This window comes from Camelus dromedarius, chromosome 22 (genome assembly GCF_036321535.1).
Source record: "Camelus dromedarius isolate mCamDro1 chromosome 22, mCamDro1.pat, whole genome shotgun sequence".
NCBI lineage: Eukaryota > Metazoa > Chordata > Mammalia > Artiodactyla > Camelidae > Camelus > Camelus dromedarius.
The window spans coordinates 35,083,274-35,100,120 of record NC_087457.1 but is presented as its reverse complement, the minus strand read 5'-3'; the positions used below and the strand labels follow the sequence as shown (position 1 = coordinate 35,100,120).

Sequence of the window (16,847 nt, the reverse complement as noted above, 5' to 3'; positions counted from 1 at the left end):
TTGCAAGTATAGTCTATTTAGTGTTTTTATATGTAATACATGCAAAACTCAGGTAGGCATAGAGGGTTTTAATGCCATATCAGATTTTAATTCCAGCTTATGCATTTTTTTTTTCCCTGAAAAAAATTTTTAAAGTCACCTTCTAGTGATTTGAAATTACAGCAGGTACAGTGTTCTGGTCCTTTAAATTCAACTGACTTTCTTTTTCTTTTTAAAGTCTGCACAAGAGATCTTATTATTTGTGATATAAAAGCCCTTCTGTAAGCAAATATTGCATCCCCTCTCGAGCTCCCCCCAAAGAGCAGTCCTGGAAAGAACTCTCACAACCACGGGGACACAAGTCACCCATGCTGTGGGGCTTACGGCAGGGATGACACACAGCCGGCTGGGTGACTAGAAGGGATGGAGTCTTTACACTGAGCGCAGGGCCTGCTGAGTTAAACATCGCTGCTCTGCCGGCTGCTTTAGTTCAAGGTTTTCCGAGTCGATTTTTCCTAACGCGATTCTGAGTCCAGGGTGGAAGCATTTAAGACGTGGAAAGTGCTTTTTCTCTTGCCCTCTCCCTTTCTGCCTTTTCTTTCCAGACTGAGCTGTGGGTCCTGACCCCAAAGCCTGATGCTGCGCACATTTCCCAGTAGGAAGGCTGGATGCCGGCCCGGGGGCCTGGCCACCCGTCCTCGACGCTTCTGTGTGTGTCCAGGAATATGAAAGTCATTTTACCAGTAACAGGTGGTAACACTGGTTTATGTTACCTTACATTTTAGAAAATGAAGTGAAGTATGACCGTAACAACAACGAGGAGGAGGAGGGGGAGCGGCTGGATTTCAACAATGGGGATGAGGTTCCAGACACAGACGGACAAGCACCTGGGGCCCCCCAGGCAGGTGACGAGGGAGCCGCCGCCCCCATCCCCACCACCGCCACTGACACCGGCCCCGCCACTGACACCACCGTCACTGCCACGGCCACTGCCACCACCACTGACACCACTGTCACCGCTGCCACCATCTCCACTGCGGGCTCAGGTCTGTCCTCGGGCTGCCCACCTGTGGCTTGGAACATCCCGGGGGAGGTAGTGTCGGGGGCCTGAGGTCTGTGCCGTTTCTGTGATGCAGTGTGAACTGGAGTGGCTTAAGTTTGGTCAAGATCCTCTTATTGGTCCTATTTTCTGTGATTTTCAGTCTTGTCCGTCTACCTTCATATTTATATGTTGGAGGGAACAGGCGTTGCTGTGTGTGTGCATGATTACCATGGCTCCTTTCCATCTTCAGGAGGTGAAAACGGGAGGCTGGGTGCAGACGCAGCCGCGCCGGCAGAACCTCCTAAACTCATGGTCCCGCCGAGGGTCAACCCCTACTCTGTCATCGACATCACGCCCTTCCAGGAGGACCCACCCCTGCCCGCAGACGCGGACGCCCAGGAGGAGCCTGCAGGCCTGCATGTGCCCAGCGGCTACTCGGTGCCGGTGCCCTGCGGCTACGCCGTCCCCTCCAACCTGCCCCTGCTCCTGCCCGCCTACTGCAGCCCTGTGGTCACGCCCGTCGACCCCACAGGTAGTGCTGCCCCTCCAGGCCCGGCCCCACCGCGTGCTCCCGGGTTCTCGGGCCTCGGCCACAGGAGCACTGCCAAGGGAAGGGTCACCGTTGTGGTGTCTTGATGCAGCACGTGTTACTGGAGTGTGTTATATGTCACGTTACCCCTGTCTCCCCAAAATTCACTTGTTGAAACCCAGCCTTCAAGGTGATGGTGTCAGGAGGTGAGGTCATGAGGATGGACCCCCTCCCTGCGTGGGTTTAGTGTCCTGATGGAAGAGCCCCAGCCCCTCCTCCAGGTGAGGACACAGGGAGAAGACGCCGTCTGTGGACCCGGAGGGGCCTCACCAGACCGTGAGCCTTCCGGCACCTTGGTCCTGGACGTCGGCCCCCAGGCTGCCAGGAACAGACGTCTGTTGTTCACCAGCCGCCCGGGCTGTGGAATTTTGTTGGAGCTGCCAGGGCAGACTGAGCTGAGAGTGCAGGCTGACTGCAGCCTGGCTGAGGCCTGTGGGCAGCCGCCTTCGCCCACTGCAGTCCCGGGACTGGGAGGGCAGCCGGACCTCACGCTGAGGCGGTCCTGACCGCTGGGAGTTACACCTGAGGACAGAGGCCCCTCAGCCGCACGGTCACAGTTTGTGTGAAACCTCAGTAAAGGGGCTCTTCCCTTCCCAGTTAGTAACAGTTGAGAAAAAAGAACTTTGTCAGATATCACCAACTTCAGTGCTTCTCCCCTGAGCATCATTTGAGGTTGTCATATAGACGTGATAGCAGATAGATCACAGCTGTAAATTCCCATGAAAACTTAAGAAACAGGAGATAAGCGTGGTGTTTCTTTTTAATTCTGTCTTGATTTATTTGGGCACCGTTTTATCTCTAACTGTTTGGTAAGATCTTGGGACGCCACTCTTCCTTGTAATCCTATTTGAATATGGTTTATCTAAAAGCTAAAGACCTTAAATCTACCAGTCAATCATCTTTACAGTAAGATAAGCCTCCCCGTTGATAAGGAAAACATGAAACCATTTTAAGGATAAAAAGCAGCTTCCTGAACACCCCTTTCAGGTGTAAATCAACACGAACTTTCTTTGCTGAACTTTCTCTCTTTTCCTGGCAGAAACACAGGAAGCAGCGGAAGACAACCAGTTTAACTCCTTAAGTTCTGAGGATCCAGCAAACAGGTACCTTTACTGACTTTATGCAGATGTTTTGAGCCCCTGACCTTTTTCTAGGATGTTGAGTCAGGGATTCTGAGGGGCCCCCGCCCTCCCTCAGCCTCCGACCGCCAGGCCCCTCCCCGCCCCCAGCCTTGTGTCCTCTAGCCCACTGCCCTCTCGCCTGGGACCCCTGGTTGGATCACCCTGAGCACCAGGACTCCATAAGACGTTAACATTACTCTTTGTGGATAAAGAGAGCCTGTGAGTCCCCGCCCGGTGGAGCTGGTTGATGCGACCCCCGTCTCCCCATTGCAGGTGCTCAGTCTTCTTAACGTGGTGACGGTATCAGTCTTGTCGGGGAGAAGGGGTTTTTAATTTTGTCTAGCCCACCTTTCATCTAGAATCCTTGAAACTGGTTTGGTTGTAGGCCTTTCTTTCATGCTGCTTGCCTTCACAAGTGCTATTTCCTCTGCTTGAAGTGCCCAGGAAAATCCCCTCCCCCAGGCAGACTCCTACTCACCCTGCAAAACCCAGCTTAAATGTCTCCTTTCATAAAATTTCCTGCTCCGTGCTTCTGAAGCGTGTGCACACACCTTGTTATAATTAACTGCTTTTTGCTCTCACTGTTGTTTCCTGTGTCCCTTTCTGCTACTAGACTGTGAATTCTTCAAAGACAAAGACCAGGTTTTACCAAGTCTTAGAACATCTACCACCTAGCCTGGCAGTGTGCTTGGTGCAGGGTAGGTGCGTTTGTTTTTGTTTTTAAGCAGCCATTTTGAGTCGTAATTCACACACACTACGTTTCACCCATTTAAAGTGTACCACCCTGTGGTTTTTGGTATATTGCATTATTCACTTTTAAACAGTGGTTTAAAAATATACCATACAATTTGTCACATTAACCATTTTTAAGTGTAGAATTCAGTGACGTCAAATACATTTACGTGTTGTATAACCATCACCACCGTCTCCTTTGGAAACTTTCTCATCGTCCTGAACACAACCCTCCCCACAGTCCAGTAACCCACCGCCAACGCTGCCCACTCTGACCTCTGCTCCGCCTCTGTCTCTGAATTTGCCTGGTCGAGGGGCCTCCTGCGCCGGAGTCACAGCGTGCTTGCCCTTCATGTCTGGCTTGTTTCACTTGCATCCATGTTGTAGCACGTGCTGGGTCTCCTTCCTTTTTAAGGCTCGATGATACTCTGCTCTAAGTACAGACCGCGTTGTGTGTGCCGGCTCATCTGTTGATGGACTCGTGGGTCATTTCCACCTTTTGGCCCCTGAGGGTGACGCTGCTGTGAGCGTTGGTGTGCAGGTATCTTAGCTCCCTTGGCTGCACCTAGGAGTGGAATTGCTGGGTCACAGGGCAATCCTGTGTTTAACTTTTTGAGGATCAGCCAGAGTGTTTCTCAGAGGCTGCATGATTTTCCGCTCCCACCAGCTGTGAGCGGGTTCCAGTTCCCCTGTGAGCTCACCACACTTACTTTCCGCCTTGAAAACCCATGGCCTCCAGTGTGTGCGAGGTGCTCTGTGGTTTTGATTTGCGTTCCCTTGCTGACTGAAGGTGGTGAACGCCTGTCTTTTCACGTGCTTCTCGGCCGCTTGAGTGTCTTTCTTGCAAAAATGTTACTCAGATCCCTTAGCCCATTTCTGAGCTGGAGTTTTTGGTTGTTGTTGGGTTGTAGGCGTTCTTTATATAGTCTTGGTGTTAACCCCTCATCAGACACGCGGTTCTGGAACATTTCCTCCCGTTCTGTGGGTTGTCGTCACTCTCTTGATAGTGTCCTTTGATGCACAAAAATTTCTAATTTTCCTCAAGTCCAGTTTTATCTGTTTTTTCATGTTCTTGCCTGTGCTTCTGGTGTCGTATCCAGTAAGTCGTTGGCAAACCCAGTGTCCGGAAGCTTTTTTGCTGGTCTTTCTTCTAGGCATTCACAGCTGTAGCTCTTAAGGCGGGGGGCCGTGATCCGTAGATGTCTGGGGGCCCAGCTGATCCGTAGTTCTGTTCACGTCCTGTTTGCACGTTGAGCTCTGGCCTGGTTCTGTCTGCGGCTGCGAGTGCTGCGCCGATGGCTCCGTGACGGCCGCGAAGCTGTCTGCCTGCCCGGTTTTGCTTCGTGTGTTTTGGGGCCCCTTTGATAGTCACGTGCACGTTGGTAATTGTCACGTCTTCCTGCTGCGTTGAACCTTTTACGAGTGTGTCATGTCCTCCGCTGTCTTCTGTAACCTGTTTTGGTTTGGGGTCTCCCTCGTCTGACCAGGTGGTACAGGGTCTCGGCGTGGTGGTGTGTGTGGCGCAGGGGAGTGTGTTTATTGTCATTCTTCGTTTGCCGGCGTTTCCTGAGTGCCCGTCGTGCGCTCTGCACCAGAGGGAGAGCAGCAGGGACACGTTTCTCGCGGTGTCGGCGGGGCAGGAGATGCTCGTTGGTAATCGCAGGAGTGAGTGGCTAGTCCTGTGCGACGGTCACTGTCCTGCGAGGAGGGAGTGTGGTCTCACGAGCGCCTGTAACAGCAGGGCTGCCCTGGGCTGCAGGATTAGGTCACGTCACAGTTTCTGAGTAAACAGGGGGCGAGTGCCTTTTCCTGGAGCACAGATCCAGCCCGTTACCCTCTTTGCTTTCACTCTCCTCAGCCGAGTCCGCCGCTCCCACGGCCCCTCCCAGCAACCCCCCCATGCTTCTCTCTCTGCCGAGATGGGCACCTCCCTGACGGTCACCTGTCGATCTCGAGCTGCCCCAGCCCCTCCTCCCAGGGGGAGGTGATCTGCGCTCCACCCACGGTGCGGGGAGGGGGCACCTGCTGGCTCCCCCACATGCGGTGTGGCTGTGGGACCCGCCGGGGCCTCCAGGGCTCCTGGGCTGCCTGTGTCCCCAGCGCCACACACGTGGCTGCCAGGTGACCGCGACCACTGATCAGGCTCGGGTGTTCGAGGTATGCAGCCGTGAGGCCCCCGCCCTGTCTTGTTCTTACACCCACTTTGCCGGCCTTTTCACGGCATGAAGTGCACCTCGTGTGAGCTCCGAGGAGGAGCAGCTTGACCGGCGTCTTCTCCGTGGTTCCCGCACGGAATTATCGCGCAAACTAGACCCGCCTCTTTTGGAGATTCCAGTTCTGTACGTAATTAAAGATGAGTAGACGGAACATTGTCGCTGGTAATCTAAAGTTTATCGTGAAAAATATACCCATTGAAATGGTGGTTTTTTTTTTTAGAAGAGAAAATATAAAATGAAGTGACACTGGTAACCCTCAAGCGACTTGCAAAAGTGTGAAATTTTTTAAACACATGGGAGCATTGAGGAATAATTTAAAGGACCATTCACGTTTGATTCAGATTTTCTCGTGTTTGGATAACTTTATTTTGATGTAGTTCCCCACTTGAAAAGCGCAGGAACGCTCCTTTCTCGACGTGGTAAAGCTCGGGCTGAGCTGGGGGGCGTCTGCCCCCGGGCGTCCTCCGGCCCTCGGCTCTTGCCTTTCACCCCGAGCCCTTGCAGGCATTTCGCGGCTTTTTAGAACTTTCAGCAAAAACAGTAAAGGAGGGGGACCATCCTCTGCAGACAGTGGCACCTCTGTCCCTTGCCCCGAGGTGTCGCCTTGTAGTCATGAAACTTGCCGTTGGTGACTCCTTCCCACGTGCAGGGTTCTCAGAGCTTCTGTGTTTGTCTCCGGGCGGCGCCCTGGCCCAGTCTCTCCTCCTCCCTGTCCCGCTTTCCCACCAAGCGCCCCCGGGACCGCACGCTCGCCAGGTCCGCACCACGCTGCCTGCACGTCCGCAGCATCGTGCCGCTCACAGGCGCCGTGTGGCTGGTGGTCCTACTGTCTCTTCACTCTTCCCCACAAATCACCCCAGCAGCCTCCCTCCCAGGTCCCGACAGTGCGCGGTCCTGTGCTGCGGCCCCGAGGCCCTCGCGGGTGAGCGCTTATCCATGGCGGCCTGTGTCTCCCCTGCTGACCCACCACCGTGCCTTGGGGCCCGGCTCTCCCTCGGGTGTCTCCGTCCACAGCCCGGTGTTGCATGGGGCACAGCGGACCCGCCCCGAGGTCGTGGGAAACAGGAGGGTCCAGCCTCTTGGAGCAGGGACTGCATTTCTTCCGGTCCTGCAGTGCATGTGCCCACTTGTAAACAGTCATGACCTTGAACTCGCACTCCTGTGAGGCCCCCAGGAGGGTGCCCGAGCCGGGTGCAGTGGGTTGGGGGCCTTGGTGACGGCTGGGGGAGTCTCAGTGTCTGACGCTCGTTCGCTGTGTTTTCTTGAAGCGAAGATCCGGCCCACAGGGAGGAGAGCGCGCTCGCCCGGTGGGTTGCAGACCCGGACAACACAGCCTGGATGGAGAGTGAGTACCTGGGCCGGCGTGTGCCGGGCTCTGCGTGATTCTCTGCCCACCGTGCTGACCAGCGCGCCTGTGAGGGTGCCCCCGCGCCCCGCGGACCCCCCGGCCCGTCTCCGGACGTGCCCCTCCCTGACGGGTTCTTTCCGGCCCAGACGCTGGGGCCCGTCAGACACGCGGAGGCTGGGGCAGTAGCAGCTCGCCTCCCTGGGGCCCCCAGTGAGGCGCTTTCTCGTGGTGCCACGTTGCGGGGGTGGGGGTGGGCCGTTACACAGCCGACCGACCAGATGGCTCAGCCGACCTGCTGCACGTGTGGTTTAGAGAGCAGAACTATTTTTAGCTAGGTTTGTTTGTTTTAAAAAAAAAAAAAACACTGCTTTTTAAATTACCCCCTTCGTTATCCACTGGCTCACTGATTCCTGTGAGGTTGTTTTAAATGATTGGCTTACAAGGTGGAACCGCCCTCACTGTCTGCTAATTATTAAATTCTCTCCTGGAACGTTTCATTCTGGCTTTAATTGTGGCATCGTCAGAATGAAGAACTTAGCATCAGTGACGCCTGCTGGGGGCTGTTGGCCCTGGATCGTTGCAGGGTTAAAGCTCCCTCCCACTGGCCCCTCCAGGTTTATTTCCCGAGTGAAATCTGCCAGCTTTCCCCCGTGACTTGGCCTTGCTCTCGGGATGGCTTGCTTGAAGGTGCCCCCTGTGCACCAGCAGCCCCTCACGCGCTCTCACGGGAGCGGGGACGCTTCCCGGGGTGCAGTTAACACACATTATTACAGGACGGCGTCTGTGACATGGGAGCTTGGCAGCAGCAGAGTTAGGCTGCTCACCCGGGGAGCGTGGGGACAGGGACGGTGTCTCCACGTCCGGGGAGAGGGAGGCTGTGTGAGCCTCGTTCTGTCTTGTGTTGCTTTGTCACTGGTTCCCTCTGTGGTTTCAGGGTGGGGGGCCTGTGGTTGGGTTGGTTTCCCTGTGAAGCCCGGGGAAAGTGTCTAAATGAATCACAAACCCTGCTGCTCTCCCGCGGGACCGTCTAATGCAGGCACATGGAGCACCCACCCAGGGAGGAGCCCTACTTTTTTTTTTTTTAAAAAAAAGAAAACACATTACAGTTTCCTTGGACACTAATGTCCCGCATAATAGAGTTTGAGAGATTTTGTCCTAAAAGTTCAACGTTTTTCTGCTCGCGTGTGGCTGCCTCTCATCCACGTTGTGCGGCTGGGCACCCCTGTGTCCCCTCTCGGCCAGACGTGATGTCCCTGGTTAACCCCCGGGCCAGAGCGTGTCCGGTGAGGGCTGGTGGTCACGGAGGGCGCTTTGCCTCAGAGCCACAGTGGGGAGAGGGGAGGTGAGCCGGCCCGGGGACAGAGGAGGCGACCTGCTGTTGGGACGTGCGCGGAGGGGCCAGGGTGGGGCGGGCTGGCTGGCTGGCTGTGCTCTCGGACTTGACTCCGGAAACCGTTCCCCATAAGGAACAGGATAAACACGTTATTCACATGGGATCACCGATAGCGAACTGGGGAGAGAAACCAACGCGAGAGGAGGCCTTTGGTCTGTTTCCACGGGCGGCTGTGAAGCCGTCCCTCTTTTTCGGGCACCCCACCTTTGCATTGTTTGTGTGCATTCACTTCATTGGCTTAACAATGTTTATAAAGAGCCATGTGGGGATTTGTGGTTGGACACGGAGCAGTGAAAGAGTTTGGCCTGGAAAGCGGGAAACTCCCTGTTGGTGACGTTTCACAAGTGCTCCGCTCACAGCGCGGTGCTTCCGTCCCAAGAAGAAGTTCTGCCCTAAAAATCGTACTTCCCCTCTGGTGGGCACCGCCAGCCACCAGCCACCCTTACGGACTGACTTCCTGACCAGTTGCCGTGCCGCGGGGCCGTGGGCCCGTCTGACGCGGGGCTCGGTCAGTGCTTGAAGTCTCCTTCCTTTCTTTCCAGATCCGGAAGAAGCCATTTACGATGACGTGCCCAGAGAAAACTCAGACTCGGAGCCAGGTTTGCTTTTGTGCGGATCTGAGTCTTACGAGACTCGGTTCGGCAGTCTTTCCCTCTGGGTGTAGACGTGCACGCGTCCGCGCCCGGCGCCCGCGTGTTGTGCAGGCACGTCTCGTGCGTGTGCAGTGTCTCGTGACTAGACTCCTCTAGAGTTAAAGGTGCGAGTTCTCGGACTGTAGGAGCAGGAATTCACAGCGGGCTGAGGCGCCCGTCGGCGCCGAGGCTCGGGCAGCTCGGACGGCCGAGCACAGCCCACGTGAACATCTCAGGAGGAATAGGGGAGAGCGTGTTCAGCCGCGGTTTGAAGGGACAGCCGACTTCTCCACGGAGCAGGGCCACGTGCTGAAGGGGGCAGTGTCCCAGCCTAGACTCCCACACCCAGCTGAAGTGCCGTCCTTTACGGAGAGGGAGTCAGAGGCAGTGACAGACGGGCTGGAGAGACTGCCCTCTCCCTGGCCCTAGAGAAACACGTCGTGTTGCGTGGGGGAGGACGCTGAGCATGGTGATCAGGCGAGAGCGGTGAGCGGGGACGCCGTGCCCTCTGGCCCAGCCCGCGTGGAGCCCTTCCACCCCAGAGGTGTGAAGCTAAGCACCCCGAGAGACGTGTTAGCAGTCACATCCCGTAATGTCCCGGCAAACAAGCCGAGGCCCACCCTCACGCCCGAGACTGTCTGTGGGGTCCAGGGCTCCTTAAACGTTGGCTGGGTTGGAGCTGTCGTTTCTGGCAGGACCAGGCCTCAGTCTGCATGTGCCTGGAAGGCCCGTGGCAGGGTTCGGTGGCCTTCCACCTTGAAGCCCCTGGCGGAAGGAAACTTCCTCAGTGGTTGGAGTGCACGTCCCTTAGATCCACAGCTGACCCACGTGGCTTCCTTTAGTCCTTCCACGAGTGCTTTGGATGCTGCCACGAGCCCAGCGCTGTTCCAGCCACAGCTGGCGAGTCCTCCCCTCGAGGGCCCCCTGTGGGGCGACCAGCACATGCGTCTGGGTCTCTTTACAGACAAACCTCCGAGGTCCTTAGATAAGGACACTCCTGGGGGACATTTAAATACATGCTGCGTGTAAGGTGGGGCTCCAGGCTGGTCTGCATGATCAGGTCTGAGGAGCGTTTTCCAGCAATTCATCCTCCCAGGTTGGCCTTTCCCGGCACAGAAGGGGTGGTCTGGGGTCTCAGAACCAGATGCCACCAGGTGTGGTGCCCCTGCCGCAGGTGAGGGCTGCTCTGGGGAGACGCAGCGTGTCCCCTGCGTGGGCAGGGCCTTCATCACAGTGTTTGGTGACAGAAACAGGAGTGCTCGTCACTGACCCTAGAGGACCGAGGTGACCGCACGTCTGAACACAGTCGCAGGTTGTAAGCTCATTAGGCTCTTTTTAGCACAGAAGAGAATTCCCGGGCATCTGCCATGAGCTTCTCGTGTTCAGACTTCACCGTCTGTTGCTCTGTCCGTCTGTCTGTCCTGTTTATGTTCCATACGTTTGACCAAATCTTCCCTCGTTGGAAGTTCCCTGTGCGCGGGAGTTTGGTGGTGCCGTGGTGGGTTCTCATGGACCGGGGGTCCTCAGGCTCCGTCGGGCCCGTGGCCCCACTCCCGCGGCTCCCACGGTGCAGGGACGGGCGTGCGCGAGGTGAGAGCTATGGGGCCACCTCAGAGGTATCTTGGCGTTTGTGCCCCCAGATGAGATGATTTACGATGACGTGGAGGACGGAGCCGAGGGCGGGGACAGCTCCCTGGAGTGCGGCTGGAGCTCCAGCGAGTTCGAGAGCTACGGGGAGCAGAGCGACTGCGAGAGCAGAGACGGGCCCCCCCGCCCCTTCCTGCGCGGCGGCCACAGGAAGCAGGTGCGTGCGCCGCGTGTGCGCTCCGGGAGGCGTGGCTTTGGCCCACGGGGTGTTGAGCTGCGTTTAAGAGGGTGTACGTGGTCTGAGGGGAGCACGGGACACTGGCAGAGGAGAAGACGTCCCTTTTTCACACAGTGTAAGCCTGGCGGGACGGTAGAGCTAAGTTTTACAAACTGAGTTACTCAAGGCCCTAAGCACTCGCCATCTTGAATAACCTAAGGCAGTGGCCGTCCCTGAGTGTCTGTCGTGCACACAGGACACCCTGGCCCTGCACGCTGCGTGCATGGGCCCCGCTGCGTTAGCGGGTGCTTTGAACCTCAGCCTTCTCCACACAAATAGGAAGACAGAAAATAGAATATGTCACAAATGGGTGTTTTAGGACAAAAGCTGCCGGGCTGCCCCGGGTTATCCTTCCTTGAAGGGCGAGGGAGAGAACCTCCTGAGGCGAGGGTCCGGAAGGAGTGGACCCAGGGCTGGTGGTTGTCGGCTGGGGCCCCGAGAGCGGCTTTGCCGAGGGCTGTCTTCCCAGGGGCCCCGGGCTCGGGGGCGCTCGGCCGTCTTGTGAAAGGTGGTCTCTGCTGCGGCCCGCCGTCCTGTTGGCTTCGTGTGCCTGGCGTGGGGCTGAGATGCAGGCCCCATGTGGATGGAGGCCACCAGCCCGACAGGGTCAGCGGGCACCACCCCTCCACCTGCCCGTAGCCCAGGCCGGGCTCCGTGTTCCCGGACGCCGTTTCCACGTCGGTGGCTGACAGGTTGTTAAAGGTGCTCGGTGTCCTCTCTTCTGGAATGTTGTTTCATGAAACTCAAGGAGAACCTGCCAGTTCAGGGTAGCCAGCCCAGAGCACCCGTGTTATTAACAAGCTTCCTTCAGGAATTCGGCTCTCTTCCGTCGCCAGAGCTACTGCCACTGGGACGTGAGCAGCCAGTGAAGCTACAGGCGACGTGTGTGGCTGAGCCAATAGCCAGGGAGGCAGCTGTGCGCAGCGCTCCAGGTTGAAACTGAGACTTTCACTGTGGCGCTGGGGTCTGATTTCAGCAGGACGCGTCCCCGGTGGTGCACTGGGGAGAGGGTGAAACCCCCCTGAACTTCGTCCTTGGTGAGCCTGGTGGGTCACACACAGGCTGGGCTGCGTTGGGCGATGGTCCCGAGCCGCAGGCGCCGTGACTGAGCAGAGACTCTGCCCTCCTGGCTGCCCACCGGGACCCGAGTCCCCAGACGCACCACCAGCAGGGCTGAGGGGGCGGGGCAGGGGTGGCAGGAGCGGGAGGGCCTGCCCGGAGCGGCACGAGCACAGAGGACTCCCGAGGGTAGCCTCTGGCCCCTCCTTGTGGGGCAGGTCCTGGGGCCGGGGAGGGGTGCTGTGACAAGCCCCAAGTGTCCTAGCATAGAAGCCCGATTCCCAAATCTGCCGAAACAGCACCCTGCCTGGCTGAAGAGTCACCTCACCAGCAGCCCCAGATTTTTGTCAGGAGTTGCCGAGCTGTCCTTGTCGGGGCGGAGGTGGGAGCGTGCCCTGGGGAGCGGTGGGGCCTCGGTTCGCATCCTTGAGAGGGTGGCGGTGACCTAGGGAGGGAGCAGCGCCAGAATTTCCCCCCCGGGGGGGCTGCAGGAAAGTAGGCCAGTCTGGAGACTTGAGGGTCTTCAGCCCCCGCTTATGCCACCGTCAGCGCAGCCTGGAACTCAGGTTTCTTTTGCTCTGGTGCTGACTTAAAGGAGTAATTCTATGCGTATCTTGTGTACTTGATCTTTAACATCCCTGAAGTCTGGAGGCGCGGCGGTGCACAGACTGCTCCTGCATTTCTCGCTCTTGCTCGGGTGGGAGCCTCCAGTCTGGCCAACTGGAGCCGCGTCCGCCTGTCGATGACTCGTGTGACTCACCTGTGCGTTTGTTCTCGAGGGCCGGTGGGCTGGACGCGGGGTCTCCGTGGCGCGTGGCTCCTGGGGCCCCGGGCGGAGGCCTGGGGTCTGAGCACCGCTCCCCAGACGCTGCTGGAGCCCCTGCGATGTAAGACCGTCTGGAAGTGCCTGCCGGGAAGAGCGTGTTTGTGAAAGACCGTGTCTCCCTGTAGCTCTCCCGTGACCTAACCCGCTTAAAGGAGCACTATGAGAGAAAGATGCGAGCCTTGATGGCAAACACGGTGGGAGCGGTAGAGATGCAGCAGCTAAAGCAGAGGCAGGAGCGGAAGGTAGCGTGGCCCCTCCTCCCGGGCGGTGGTTCTCACGGCGCGGCCCAGGGAACCCCGGGGCCCCTGGCCGGGCGGCGGGTCCCCCTCCACCCCGGGGCACCCTTGGCCTCTGTCTCTCCCGTCCTCCCGTGTGTGGCGACACCACATCTGCTGGGCACAGGGTCTGCCGTCTGCGAGATCCCCCCAAATGCAAAATGATGCACTTTTTTGTTGTTTTGGAAAATATAGTCATTTTTTGTAAGTTTGTTATCTGAGGTAAAATGCAATAGGTTTATTACTTTTTAAATGAATATTAAAAAAAATGTTCAGTATTTTTCTCAGTTTTGGCTCCTTATACAATAAACAGAGAGAAATAAACCCGGGCAGCCAAGCCCGCTGGGCGTCTCGATAGTTTCTCTGGGTTTTTTGAGGGGCTCCCGAGACCAGAGCTGAGAGCTGCTGGTGTCCGGTATCTGAGGTGTGTTTTAAAAGGACACTGTCAAGTAACTTGTACTTCAGTTGATCTTCCGTCCTGCTGCTGTTTGGGTTTGCTCACACGTCGGAGGGCACTCACCTGAAGTGGTGTTCACTCAGGGGCGTCCTCTGTGCCGTCACCTGCCTTGTTCCACGCTTCTCAGCGCAGGAGCGAGGCCCCGGGAGGCACGGTACCTCCCGCAGCTCAGCGTCGGCGTTCCCGGCAGGAGTGCTGCCAGGGAGGCGGCAGGTCACTGGTGTCACCTGGAGCCCAGAGCTGGGTCGTCCGGGGAGGCATGTGCGGGAGGCCAGCTCAGCAGAAGGGGTCTGACATTCGCACAGATCGGACGATGGGAGGAGGCGTGGGCCCGTGTGGGAGGCGGTGAGGACTGGGCAGAAATAGGGCTGCAGGAGGAGTGTGTCCCTGGCCGCTGTGCGGTCCCGGCAGCCGCTCCCACTCCCTAGAAGCCGGCATCTTTATGGCTTCACCTGGAGCTCGGCTGTCCTGCAGGCTCCCTGGCCGTCCCTCTGTCCCTAATCTCTGACTCCCCTTGGAGGAGCCTGGACGGGGTCAGGCTGCAGAGTGAGGCCTTGGAGTCCAGGTCTGGGGTGAGGAGGAGGGGGGTCTGGGGTGACCGTGTGGAAGGAAATGACAAGGGGGTGCCTGGTGGCCAGACAGGCGGGGCACACGGGCAGAGCGAGGGGATGGCGGTGGCCGTGGAGACGGGGAAACGCAGGCTGCGGTCCGAGTGGTCAGTGGGGCAGCCACTTCTGGTTGGAGGGATACAGGAATCGGGAGCCAAAGGCAGCTCTGCCGAGTGTAACCTGGAGGAGTCGAGGTCGACCTTCCCTGTGCTGAGTGGTGGCCTTGGTGCACGTGCTTGGGAAGGCCGCCCGAGGCTCGGGGTCATCCAGGACTTGCAGAAACACTTGGGCTGGGGGTTCCTGGAGGGGCTGCCCACGCCCGGGGAGTGCTGAGCGCGGCCAAGGGCTCGGCCCGTGTCCACCGGTCGCACACTCAGGCTGGACGGCTTGGCTGGCCAAGCACGGGCTGAACCTCGGCCCCCCGGTTCCCCTCACCTGGTGCCGCTTTGCACAAATGCACAACCGCGTGGCGGGTTCTCCCCGGGTGAGAAGCACGGGCTGAGAGGCCGGTGGAGGGAGGTCAGGCTGAGAGGGCAAGGCGAGCACGCAGCCAGGTGTCGAGAGCCCTCGTCTGGCGGGTGGGGAAGCGCTGTAGACGACCGAAAGGTGCTGGTTTGTCTTTGAGTGGCCATGTGGGTTTTCTGTAAACGATCCGTTGCTCGGTGGCCAGCACCTCAGGTGTCAGACTTACAAAGGGTGAGAAACGAGGATAAAATTCCAAAGCATGTCATCGGAAGCTCTGGGCACCAGTGGCCAGTCTGAGTGTCAGCAGCTTGACGGGACCAGGCTGAGTCAGCTCCACGGTGGGCAGTGGTCTTTCTAGCCTCCAGCCTCTGCTGGGCAGGGCGGGGCGGGGGTCTGCCACTTCCTCTGCGGGCCGTCCCTCCATCCGAGTCGTGGGACTGGCTCATCCGGTCTGTTCGGTGGGCAGGGCCTCTCCGTGTCCTGGGCGAGCTCCACGTGGCCCTCAGGACGGATGGCCTGTGAGCTCCTGGACTGGCCTCCCTGGGGAGCTGAGGAGGGCTGGTGGGGAGGGTCCGGGGCCAAGCTGGGTGGGCGAGGTCTCCAGTGGGTGGTTCTGCTATTCCCTGCATTCTGCCCTCTAACCCGGGCAGACCGTTTACTTTACAAACGTGGCTTCTCCAGACTCGGCGTCTGCAGAGCTCTCGGTAGGTGTTTATAATAAAAGCGAGGACTGTCTTTTAAATGCAGCAGGAGACTCCTTTATGTCAAGGAAGGGCTCCAATTTTAAAGTTTGTTTTTCTTCCTTTTTTTTAACCAGCAAAACCAAACCAAACCAAACAGCTCCCACCCCTCCCCCCAGCACACGTGCACACTCGAAACAGCCAGCAAAGCTCTGCCAGATCAAAGAGCCAATTTCAGATGGCGTTTCAAGACCAAACTACTTGACAGTATTCTTTTAAAAAATTCGTGGAGTGCAAGGAGATGCTGGTCGCCGCCCCCCCATCACCTGTCTCCCTTTCCGCAGATGCAGAAGCTCATGAGGGCGGCGAGGGAAGGCACCAAGGACGGGCTGGAGCGGACCAAGGCTGCGGTGAAGCGGGGCCGCTCCTTCATCAGGACCAAGTCCTTCGTCTCTGCAGGTCCGCAGGCTCACACGTGGGGTCCCCTGGGTGTCGCCCCCTCCTCAGTCCTGCGTGTGCTGGCGGCGCACGGCCTCCTCCCAGCACATGGGGCAGGGTCTGTGGCCTCGGCTGCAGGTGCCTGTGGGCACCGGGCATCTGGGACTTCCTCCGGGGGGTCCACCAGCTGCAGGAAGTTCAGTGACTTCTTGCGGGCGGGGATCCACTTCCCTTTTACCATCTCCCTTGGCAGCTGGATGCGTGGTGCTCCTTGGGGGACGGGTCCTCCCACCCACGTCCCCTTGGGTCCCCAGGGACCCCGATGAGTCGTGGATTCTCTGCAGTCTTGTTCATGACGATCATGACGATGCTGTGTTTACTGCCCAGGGAGGCCGAGGAGGGCAGGCTCTAAGCAGGACTGCAGGGACTTGTTCTGGTGAGAGGCGCCCGGACTGAGGTCAGAATTGTCAGGTTTTGTGAAATTTCAGTAAGGGCGGTAGCCCGAGCTGTGTGCATGTCAGAGGACAGGACGTCTGGGCCGCGGCTCCGGGCCAAGGATCGCTGGCGTGTGAGGGCGTTTCGGTGGGCGCCTTGCTAGGTGGTAGGGGAGGCTCTGCGTCACACGGAGGCGCTGTGACTCCGACTTGGTCCTCTAACGGCGCGTTCCTGTGTTGTTCCTACGAGCTTCTAAGGTGCAAATCCGGTGCCGGCTCAGAGCAGCATTTGCTAATCACGGTGCTTGGAGAGGACTCTGAGACCCCGTGCTTCCTCGGGGAACGGCCCGGGGAGACCATCTGTAATCGCAGCTGGACCTAACGAGGCCTTTAAGGAAGTGTTAATCCTTGTGCAGTTGTGAGCTTCTTAACACAAGACAGGGTTTGTCCGGGGAGCGCGGCGGCAGTGAGGTGGCGGCAGCCTGCGTGTTCCGGAGGGGACCCTTTGTGGGGGACACACAGGCAGAGCCCGAGAAGGGCAGAGGCTGGGGTTTGGGGCCCTGTTCCGGGGTCTGGTCACAAGTGCCGACACGGGTCCACCCCAGACCCCTGGACCAGGATCTGCAGGCGAACGAGGTCCCTGGGACAGGACGAGGGGCGGGCCTGGGGAGCTGGGGGAGCGGGAAGGG

General features: G+C 58.2%; 1 protein-coding gene across 8 annotated transcripts in view; it reads left to right on the top strand.

Moving 5' to 3' along the window:
- Positions 1-16,847, top strand: part of ARHGEF10 (Rho guanine nucleotide exchange factor 10) — a 72,071-nt gene that overhangs the window by 16,712 nt on the left and 38,512 nt on the right. For 5 of the 8 annotated variants that reach the window (XM_064477610.1, XM_064477608.1, XM_064477609.1 and 2 more), the window contains exons 3-10: positions 765-1,025; positions 1,272-1,553; positions 2,650-2,713; positions 6,948-7,024; positions 8,963-9,019; positions 10,693-10,856; positions 12,927-13,043; positions 15,631-15,745. In XM_064477610.1, the coding sequence (XP_064333680.1) occupies positions 765-1,025; positions 1,272-1,553; positions 2,650-2,713; positions 6,948-7,024; positions 8,963-9,019; positions 10,693-10,856; positions 12,927-13,043; positions 15,631-15,745 (1,137 nt within the window). Of the gene's footprint in view, positions 1-764; positions 1,026-1,271; positions 1,554-2,649; positions 2,714-3,349; positions 3,430-6,947; positions 7,025-8,962; positions 9,020-10,692; positions 10,857-12,926; positions 13,044-15,630; positions 15,746-16,847 lie in introns of those variants that run through there. The other 3 variants (XM_064477612.1, XM_064477611.1, XM_064477613.1) reach the window with 2 other exon arrangements.